Source organism: Nematolebias whitei, chromosome 20 (genome assembly GCF_014905685.2).
Source record: "Nematolebias whitei isolate Nwh7 chromosome 20, NemWhi1, whole genome shotgun sequence".
NCBI lineage: Eukaryota > Metazoa > Chordata > Actinopteri > Cyprinodontiformes > Rivulidae > Nematolebias > Nematolebias whitei.
Window position 1 is genome coordinate 24,773,769 of NC_056517.1, and position 11,526 is coordinate 24,785,294.

The following is an 11,526-nucleotide window of genomic DNA, read 5'->3' on the forward strand; positions in this document are numbered from 1 at the left end:
TTATTTTGTGTTTGCTTTTACTTATTTATTTATTTTTATTTCTTTATGTAGTTATTTTATTTGTTTATTTTTATTTATTTCAAACAAGTGATTAAGTGTTGGTAGGTGTTGACTAAACTCTCCATTCCCTGGTTTTAGGTAGTTTAAATTGAATAAATTGTAAAAGTTTAAAACAACTTTCTATTTTAATTCAACTGCGTTAAAGCCACATTTACAATCCATTACTTTTTTTTGGGGGGGGGGGGGGGCACCAGAAAAAACACATTTGAGTCATTTCATACCTTAATGGTAACCAGTGTAAACTAGGATCCTGAAACACGCCTATTTCAAAAGTTCTGACCCCTAAAGAGAGTTTGTAAAAGCTGATTTGCGGTGCAGCTTTTGTTTTCTTCAGTCACAGATGGCTTTACGTGAAGGTCCATCAGCATGCCAGGCAGTAAAACAAGCCCGCTGGGAGGAGACTGGAAGGGTTTTGTGGTAAATTAAAAGGAGAAAACAAACAATTTGCTATTTCACACTGTCTAAATACTTATTTAAGGTTAGATTCTGCTTTTCTAGCTGCACAAAACTGTTCCCATCATGCCATGCTCCAGCCCACAGCATGCAGCGCTACATTTAGAGGAAGGCGGCCTCTCGGCCTGCACCTACGTTTGGCCGAAACAGTTCATTCAGGAGGGAGTGCTGGGCTCAGGTGAAAGGCTAAATAGGCCAGAGTCATCAAACAAACGAAAAGGGACATGCAGCAGAATAAACTCCTACTTTGATCCAAGCGTGGGATCTGATTGGGGCTCTCTCATGTCCATCTGCCTCGCCGGCATCTCATTGGCTCCGGGGAATCCGACTGGCTTCCTATGAATCGGTGAGGATTTGAAGGTTCTCCGATTAGAGTTAAGGCGAGAAACACACTCAGAGGCAGCATTTAGGATGTCAGAGGGGAAACACCTGATGGTTCAGGCTGTTTGGACGTCTGTGTGTGTGTCGGACATGTGTGAAGTTCAAGTGTCTGTTAGAAGGGTGTACACTCTACGAGTCAGACAAGGCCAAGCACTGATGGGTGTGTCAGAGTCCATGCTCGTGCTGCAGAGGACCTGAGGAGCATCCCACTCGTCTGAGAGACGCGCTCATTCGACAAGGTGTTTTTTTTTTCTTCAGTGAACCAAAACCATCATGCTTCACACACAGAGACAGACAACACATGGATAAAGGACAGACTGTGAGTAGAGAGGAGAGGGGTGGAGCTGAATTTACCTCGGATTCAGCTCAGATCGGTGCACATCTGGATGCAGTAATGAACATTCGGTGTGGATGACACAAAACAATACAGCTGTGATGAAATAAAAATGCCTCCTGTCTGAATGAGTCGACAGTTTTACCACCAAAGACCAGTTTCATCTTTAAACAGGACTTTTTTTCTGTGCCTGTGAGCCCTTCTGCGTGTTAAGTACCGTATTTTTCACCGTATAAGTCGCACCTTTTTGCATAAACTTGCAAGTCCTGCGACTTATACAGCGAAGTGCCTAATATACATTTTGTCCCCATATTTATAACCCAATTTTTGGCTGAGCTCTGATGATTTGGTGTGATGTGATGCGAATGACAATAAAGAATATCTGTATCTGTAGTTCATTCATTCTGACATGAAAAATATTGAACACTACCATTTTCAGTCACTAGAGGGCCCTCAAATAATAAGGCAAGCCAAGTGTCTCATTAATAGGTAAAAGTGGATATTAATGAGTCACTTGACTTGCCATACAAGTCACCTTGGTCTCGCTCTGGAACTCCTGGAGCAAACGTCAAATAAGCTGCATTTTGCCGCACTGCCCAGGTGAAATGCAGCTGATTTGACCATTAAAGTGCATTTTTTAAGGAAAATTTAGACTGAGACACACCTTCACTATAATGTTGAGCAATAATTATAAATAAATAAAATAAAAACAACAATTATTTTAGGTGTTAATCTTGTGAAATTGTTGTTAAAGTCCTGCCATGCACGCTCCCGCAGCCGCTATTTTGGCAGCCAATCGATTTTTGGCACAACACCGGCCCACGTTTCCGGGTGGTCAGCAGTGACACATAATAGATACAACTTATACGGCAAAGCATTTATGGTTTTTTCCACTTTATTAGACATTTTTTGACTGATGTGACTTATAAGCGGTGCAACGTTTACGGTGGAAAATACAGTAAATGCATTAAAGACGTAGCCTCAAGCCTCCTCAACTTCAAATCCTGCTGCTGTCACTGTCTGCATTCACAAGCTGAAAGCGGCATGGCTTGTTTATTTAAAATAAATTATTTAAAATGATTTAGCACCTGCTGAACCTTTGTGCAGCCCTTAGGTGCAGGGAGAAGCTCTCTCTGCAGCCTGTCATGATCTCTGCTCTCTGCCACCTGCGGCTCTCTGCCATGCTCACATTTCTCCTCCGGCTGCAGCTTTGTCAAGGGTTAACCCTTTGCTGTCCAGATGCACTGATCGACTTTTGTCTTCCAACTTAAAATTCAAAGTATGTCACATCGTAAAATCGTCAAATCACAAAAGTGTTAAGTTATTTTTAATTATGTTAGAACTTCTACGTTCAGTTGTTTCAGTGTAACTGATCAAGAAGTACATTTCTGCTCCGTGCTGCATCAGCTGCGTGAAGGGTTAACCCTTTGCTGTCCTGCTGCGCTTCTCTTCTCTACAATTTAAATTTAAATACTGTTTTAAATAAACAATGCATGCTACAGTATTTAAATTTAAATTGTTTGGAGTGAAACTTGAACTTGGACTACTGTATCCCTACTTCACGATTTTTCACTTATTGCGGGGGTGGGGGGTCCCCCCTAAACCCCGTGATAAACGAGGGACTATTGTAATATTTTTGCCTGGGGTTTTAAATTCTAACTAGAAATTCAGACATATTAGTGTACTTTTGTTAATCCAATAGTTGGAATTTTTGATCTTGTATTTGTCCCTGAATGCACCACAAGCAGATTTATGGGAAAAAAACAACAATTATCTTGATTTAAAACTAGCTTATAAAAGTAACATTAGCTTTTATAAACTTCAATCTTTTTTGTTTTCTTTATTTTAGCCTTTGAATTTCTTTTGTTTCAATAATTTGAGCCAGTTTAAAATACGACGTGTGGCAATAAATCACTACATCCGTCAGACGGGAGAAACATTTGAGAAGAGCTAATTTGACGTAAATCTTCTGTGACGTACGCTTTCCCCAAGAGCTGAAAGGTGGGCAACAATGTTTTTGTTTGTGCCTGTTAGCAAAATATCTCCAAAACCACTCAATGATTTTATTGAAACTCTCAGAAAGTAACAATTAGGTGTACGTCTACCACAGCCTTTTTGATGTCATCATGATTCAAGATGGCTGCCACAGCTAATCAGTCTTTGAAAACCCAAACATAGCGATAACTCAGTGTAATTGTGCAGATATTTAGCTGAACTTTGGTGTGGTAGTAGCTTAGAGTCATCCCCAACACATAATCTGAGCACAAACAGGTTGTAGAATACTGCCATTTTCAAGGATGGACCAAAACAATGACAGCTGCTGTTATTCTCAACATAGAAAAAGGTTTTAAACTAAAAGTCTGGCATGAAAGGCAACAGGCGATATGCATCGTCCCTCATGCACTCTTTATTCCTCACCACACTCTTTAAATCCAGTGCAGATAATGAATACCGTATTTTTCGGCCTATAAGTTGTGTTTTGTTTTTTGTGCATAATTTACATGCTCTGTGACTTATTTATGTTTTTTCCCCATATTTATAAACCAATTTTTGGCTGAGATATGACATTTTTCATTCATTCTGACATTGAAAATATTGAACACTACCATTTTCAGCCGCTAGATGGCACTTAAGCAGTATGGCATATCATTGTGTCATGTAATAGGTAAAAAGTGGCCATTAATGACACAATCGGCTTGCCACAGTCTGCTACCGTCGTCTGTCTGGAGCAACCGTCAAATCAGCTTCATTTTGCTGCAACGCCCCGATGAAATGCAGCTAATTTAACCACTGAAGTGCATTTATTAAGTACAAGTTCAACTGAGACACACCTTTACTATAATGTCGAGCAAACAAATAATTGTTTTTAGGTGGTTATCTTGTTAAATTTCAAAGAAATGCGCAGCGAGTCGTCCCTCTGCTTCCGCGAATCGGCTTTTGAAATGCAGCTGATTTGACCATCAAAGTGCATTTATTAAGCAAAAGTTCAACTGAGACACACATTTACTATAATTTAGAGCAAACAAATAATTGTTTGTAAGTGTTAATCTTGTTAAATTCTTGTTAAAGTCCTCCCGTGCACCCTCCTGAGGCCGCCATTTGGCAACCAATTGATTTTTGGCACAACACATAATAGATGCGACTTATATGGCAAAGAGACGTATTTATGCGTTTTTCCACTTTATTAGACATTTTTGGATTGATGCGACTTACTCAGCGGTGCAAGGTGTACGGCGTAAAATACGGTAATACGTTCTAGGACACTGGGGTAGGTATTTACACCACACAGCAAACTGGAATGAAATTCTGTTTTCAGCAGCGTTAGCCCTGCGCGGCGCAGCTTGGACCTGAAGGTATCGGTGGTCTGAGGATCTGAAGCATCAACCTGTTTGCCAGCGAGAACGCCACACATCCTCACTAAGAGACAAACGAGACAAAGACACCTGGACGGGTCACCCTGGCTGATCGATCAGAGGCTCGGTGGCCAGACGGACCGCTCTGAGGGGTTGAGCCCCCGACGCAGGACATTTCCTCTGAACTGTTCGACAAGCCTGTTTAATTGTGAGTGGATCAATCGTGCTGCAGATAGTGGGGGAATGAAACAGAGAGGTCTACTGAGTGTGCATATCGATCGCCTCCCTAATGAGAATACCTGCTACACCCTTGTCTTGCGACGCTGAGTGTGTGTGTGTGTGTTTACGAGCCGGGCGGTAGACAAACAGCTTAAACCAATGTCACAAGCCAGAGCATGGACATCTGCAGATAGATGCATGCAACGCGTGCAAACTGTTCACAGAAGGCAGGTGAACGCTCATGCACGGCGGCGATGTGGACGAAGGAAGCGGTGAGCAAGGCAAAAGGTGGGAGAGTCCAAGAAGTGGGAGAGAGGCAACAACGTACAAGCGTGAGAACGAGGAAACAAAAACTGAAAGACACACAGAGACCACGGTTTCACTTCTGTTGGATTTCTGAGCGACGAGTGTGAAAATTTACAACGAGGAGTGGAAACTGAACGTCCAGCCTCTGGACCGTGCATTCCTTTCCTCTTCTGCTCTTTTTTTCTTTCTTTCTATTAAAAATAAATGGTGTTAAGTTGATGAAGCCCTCACAGAAAAGAGCAACAAATCCTACAATTTAGGAGTGATTCAGCGACTACGTTATGTTTACTTCATTCGTTTATTTATGTTTCTGATGCATAATCATGTCAGAATCTCACAATGCATGTGATTAACAGTTTATTTAACTGATTTATTACAACTTACCGTATTTTTCGGACTATAAGGTACACTTAAAATACTTTAACTTTCTCAAAAATCAACAGTGAGCGTTATGAATTAATTCTGGTTGTGCTTACTGACCTTGAACTGATTTTATGTGGTACAGCGGAACACTGTTGAGAGTTACTGTGAATGAGTTGAATAAAGTTTGACTTATGTTTTGTTTCGCTTAATGCGCCTTTTAATCTGAAAAATACGGTAACTAAAACTGTAAACTTCCCAAATAGTATCATAAAATGGTTGTTCCTAGAACTGATTATTTACAGGTTTATAGCCACATCTAACTAAAAAGTACCACCTGAGCTGTAAATAAGACCTAAAATATAGAGTCGCTGCATGAAATGTCAAACTTAGACAGAATTACACGTCATAATAAAGCCTCATTCTTGTTAAATGTTACAATTTGCCGATTTAGTTGTGGTAATTTAGAGACTTTTATTTTGAAGGGACGATGGTTGGACAAATAGGGATAGTAAATTCTTCTCCTCCCTTTGCAGACAAAGACCTGCTGAGAACATCTGTGAGCTCAGTCTGGGGGTGTGAACTCCAGAAGATTGTAAAACTTATTTATGCCACCTGCGAAGCAGCTTAAAACTCAAGGAGCAAAAGGACTTGTAAAAAACCCTGAAATCCATAACTTGAAATGGGGAAAAAATATGTTTCAGTGATGTGAAGTCAGAAATAACTCAATTTTTACGCTTTGAGACTAAACTTCTGCAGAGGAAAACGACTAATGTGCCACTGAGAGGTATTTTAAATGTGACACTTAGACGAGACCAAAACAACCAAACACAGGAACTGAAAATCGCAAATTTAATTCCTATTTAGAACGCATTTAACCAGCTACCAGTGCTAAGAACGGTTGTGTTAGGTGTTTTTTTTTCTTATTTAGCATACTGCATAAAATATCCAGCAGGATTACAATGGTTTATTCATATAAAGTGATAGTTCATATCTTCTGAAGTTGCGTTCTCTGGAATCGTTTATGAGCAAATATCTTACCTGTTGTAGATCGCTCTTTGAATGACTTCAGATTGGAGAGTTATAGGTTAATTTTGATTTAAACGATGAGCTAACCACAGCCAACCCAATGTTTATGATTTACTCTAATGGAGTACACGTTTCAAACAAAGACAGCAGCTTTTAACCAGTTTTTCAATAATAATTATTTCTCATCTGCAGCGTTTTTTAAGGCCTTTTCTCTCATCAGAAAAGCACTCGTGCATCTCTCCTCTAGTATGTTTGAACATGTTCAAAACATGACAAGCCTGCGAGTCTCTGTGACTCAAGTGAAGAAACTGAAAGCTTGAACTAACCATAACCTCGTTAATCTGGTCAAAATTGAAGATAATTTCTCCAAACTGAGCTCAAAGAGCCATCTACAACAGGTAAGATAATTACTGTTCAGGACCTTTCCACGGGACTCTGCTTCAATACATTTGAGCTCTCCTGCGTTCAAAGTGCAACCAGTCAGTGTCGTCTCAAAACTCACATTTATTACAAACACAGGAACATTTAGCATGCAGGCCGTGCAGTGTTGTGTTTGGAGTTAAACGTGGACTGGATTTGGACTCACTTCCTGGCTCGGTTCTGGACGGTCTGCTGCTGCTGCTGCTGCTGCTGGACCTGCTGGGACGGGGCAGGCCTCTTACGGCTGGGCTCCATCACTGGGGAAGGCAGACCGGGCCGCACCGCCGGGCTCCCTCCGTACGGTGGACCGGGGGGGCCCATGGGAGCTCCCTGGTGGGGCATCCTCGCTCCAGATGGCATGCCAGGACGCTGCAGAGGGTGAGGCAGAAAAAGAGCGCAGGGGGTTATGAGCATAGAAAATATTGTTGTGTGAATGTTTATGAAGCATTCACACTGTTGTGAGCCATTTTTCTTCTGTACGATTTTCAGCATCTTTCTCGTTCCACAGTTTTTGTGCGATTTCAACAAATCATAAAAACGTTCTGCTCGTTCAGGACAATCCTGCTCTGACTTTTGGTATTGGTGCAACTTTAGCTTTATGAAATATTTAGCCTTTTCTGCCACTTATTTTCTCATAGAAAAATGAATTAATGAGTTCATTTTACATTCTTCAAATCTTTAGCTCTGTTTACAACCTTTTACTGCCCCTTTCACGTTTTGTTATGGTTCAGCTTCTTTCAGCTTCCTTGTGCAAATTTTAACTTTTTTCAGCTACTTTCAAGATTTCTGCTGTTTTGTGCTCCTTTCAGATTCTTTCTGCTAACTACAACATTTTTGTGCTTCTTCTAACTTCTTTCAGCTAATTTCAGCTTGTTATGCTCCTTTCAGCTTATTTATGCATTTCAGCTTTTTCTGCTATTTCACCTACTAGTTAGCTGTTTTTAAGTTAATTTTAGCTTTTCCAGCTAATTCCACATTTTTTTCCACTCATTTCAACTTTTTTCAGCCTAATTCAGCAAAAATGTGCTCTCTCCACTTCCGTCTGTTAATTTAAGCTTCTTTGTGCTTTTTAGCTACTTTACAGCCGTTTTTTTGTGTGTGTGCTAATTTCAGCTTTTTCAGATAAATTCCACTTTCTTGTGCTCATTTCTGCTTCTTTCAGCAAACATGCTATTTATGCTTTCTACTGCTTGTTCTACGTTTTCAACTAGTTTTTTTTTTTTAGCATTTTTTAAGCTAATTTCAGCTGTTTTCACATAAATTCAAGTTTTTCGTGGTAACTTCTGCTACTTTCAGCCTCATTAACTTCTTTCTGCTAATTTCAATTTGTTATTCTCCTTTCAGCTTGTTCTGTTATTTTAGCTATTATTTAGCTGTTTTGTGCTAAATTTAGCAATTTAAGCTAATTCCACATTTTTGGAGCTTATTTCAGCTCCTTCTGGTATTTTAAGCTTCTTTCTGCCTTTTCAGCTATTTTTGTTGTTGTTGCTAATTTCAGTTTTTTAAGCTAATTTCCTAATTTTTGTGCTCATTTCTGCTTATTTAAACCCATTTTAGCAAATATGTGTTCTTTCTGCTTTCATCTGCTAACTTAGGCTTGTTCTTCCAGCTAGATTTCAGCATGTTTTTAGCTAATTTCAGCCATTTGTCAGCAAGTTTTTAAGCAATACGCATTCACACTGCATTGTCGCAGGAAATGCAAATTCTCTAGTTTTCTATATTTTCTGGTTTGTAATAACCACCACTTAAAATCAAAGAACCATCAGATCAGCTGCTGCTTGTTTGAATTTCTTTACTGTGAATTCATTATTTTATTTTGAAAATTGCGTTTTATCCTAAATAAATCCACAGATTTGACCTAGAAAATACTAAAAGTCTTGCACATGTAAAAAAATAAATAATTAAAGCTTTGCACAATATTTATATTAATTTAATTGCCTTCAAACGTTTGTCACCATTTGCAAAACATTTTAGCCAAATAATGACAAATTTTCCTGTTGAACACAAAACGTAGAAATGATCAAAACACAAGTGAGCTTCTTTTGTCTGTTTTAAGAAAAACAATAACTTTATGTCAAAAAATCTCACAAACAAAAGCAGCAATCAGGGACGTCTTATTCTTGATCTTGTTCTCCAAACAAAAGTCCTTTTTGACAAACTGGATGTAAACTCACTTCCAAACATCTTCCCAACAAAGCAGACAGTGTCAAAGCCCACAGTCTGTAAGTCACGTCCTGAGGAGGGGAGGGGGGGGGGCGCTCACCTGTTCTCGTCACTCCCATAGAAACAGCTGCCTCCCGCCTTTGTTTATTGTCTCGATCTAACCGCCATTTGTGCAGAAAAAAACCCCATGAATATCCAGATTAGAGACTTAGTTCTGTTTCTGATGGGCTTCACTTGAACACATCGGTCGAGGATAACCAACCCATAATATGCCTTATTTTAAAATAAACCAATACTTTTTATGAACTGATGGATGGAGCTGCACAGAAACTGCAACTCTGTGAAAAATAAAGTAACAAATCTTTCTGCACGCTCACGTTTTTCTAATATTTGCCACGTTTAGAGCAGATTTCTGCACATGCAAACACATCCAAAGCGATCTTTAGACTGTCCACAGACAGGCTGAAAACAAACAAAAACACTCCGAGGGTAAAACAAGATATTCAATTGTAACTAACTGCATCAAATGCATCAAATATTCATGGAAATATTCAGTCACTAAAAACAGATCCTGACAGCATGAAACAAGCTGATCTAATGTGGGCCTTTTGAAAAGTAGATCTCTTGTGATAAGAAGCCTGAGCAGACGTCGCTGTCACTCCGGCTGGGAGTTTGTTTTGTTGAGGGGGGGAGGGGATGTAATATGGGGGGTGGCACAGCAACAGAGTAGGTCTCCAAACAGGAAGGGATAAAACAACATATGGTCTGACCCTCCTCCTCAAGTTCTGTCACCTTGTGGAGTCTTGAAACTCCTTAGTTTACAGTCCACTTCTCTGAATTAAAGAAAACGGGCGTCGGGCTGGACTTTTCTGCAGTCGGCCAGTCGTCTGGAGAGTCTGAGCCCCCCAGGTGTGAGATCCAGAGATCCATAGCTGGATAATGTAAACCCACACTAACACACAATGACCCCTGGTCTATAATCAGACCTGCTGAACTGACTCCAACACTCTGCCCCAAGCTCTGCCAGGCAGCCGGGCAGCAATCTGAGAAGTGTGCTGGCATCTCAGTCAGGTTGGGTGGGGGGGGGGGGGGGCACTTTACAAAGGCCAAACTTAGACCTGGACTCAGAGGGTTTCTGTTGTTATTTAGAAGTGGTAGATTTAATATTATATCAGCGCAGTGGTTACGGATTGATGGATGGATGGATGATGGATGGATGGACAGACAGACAGATGGATGGGCAGATGGATGGATGGGCAAATGGACAGATGGATGGATGGATGGACTAATGCAGGGGTCTCAAACTCACTTACAAAAGGGAGGCAAAATTAAAACCTGTGTCAAACTAAGGGGCAATTTCAGAATCTACATTAACTCAAATCAGATACCCAACATCTTTTCTTAGTCACAGGTTCCTCAACAAGAGTTTGATTGGTCTCACTTGATGTTCTCTGTTGTGCTTTCGACACCATAATAAAAGATTACTGAAAAAATTCAAGCGATAGAAGTATTTTACATTTCACATATCTTGGGGGCCAGATAAGATGTCAGCGAGGGCCACATTTGACCCCTGGGCCTTGAGTTTGACACATATGGACTAATGGATAGATAGATGACGGATAGACGGACTAATGAACGGATGAATGAATGGACAGATGGACTAATGGACAGATGAATGGATGGACGGACGGATGGACAGACAGACTGACAGATGGATGTATGGATGGACAGATAGATGGATGACAGATGGATGGATAAATGGATGGACAGATGGATGGATGGACTGATGGATAGATGGATAAATGAATGGACTAATAGATGGATGATGGTTGGATGGACGGACGGACAGACTAATGGATGGACAGACAGAAGGACTAATGAATGTATGGATGGATGGACTAATGGATGGACAACTAATGATGATTGGATGAACGGACTAATGGATGGATGGATGGACTAATGGATGGATGGACGGACGGACAGATGGACTAATGGATGGACGGACAGACGAATGGATTAATGACTGGATGGCTGAAAAGACGAACGACTAATGGATGGATGGATGGATGGATTGATGGATGGATGGATGGACAGACAGATGGACTAATAGATGGATGGATGGATGGATAGGTGGACAGATTAATGGATGGATAGATGATGGCTGGACGGACGGAAAGACTAATGGATGGATGGATGAACGGACGGACGAACAGATGGACTAATGGATCGACGAATGAATAGATGGATGACTAATGGATGGATGGACGGATGGACCGACAGACTAATGGGTGGATGGACGGATGGACAGACGGACTAATGGATGGACAGACAGATGAACTAATGGATGGCTGGATGAACAGACGGATGGACTAATGGATGGATGGCTGGACAGACAGACGGACTAATGGATGGATGGCTGGACAGAAGAACGGACTAATGGAAGGATGG

The 11,526-nt window shown here is 40.7% G+C and overlaps 1 protein-coding gene across 4 annotated transcripts in view; it reads right to left on the minus strand.

Moving 5' to 3' along the window:
- The window catches only part of LOC119426649 (SWI/SNF-related matrix-associated actin-dependent regulator of chromatin subfamily D member 3), a 49,741-nt gene that overhangs the window by 22,956 nt on the left and 15,259 nt on the right, over positions 1–11,526 (minus strand). For 2 of the 4 annotated variants that reach the window (XM_037694224.1, XM_037694226.1), the window contains exons 2-3: positions 7,082–7,284; positions 760–849 (exon numbers count right to left, since the gene is read on the minus strand). In XM_037694224.1, the coding sequence (XP_037550152.1) occupies positions 760–849; positions 7,082–7,284 (293 nt within the window). The remainder of the gene's footprint in view (positions 1–759; positions 850–7,081; positions 7,285–11,526) is intronic. The other 2 variants (XM_037694225.1, XM_037694227.1) reach the window with 1 other exon arrangement.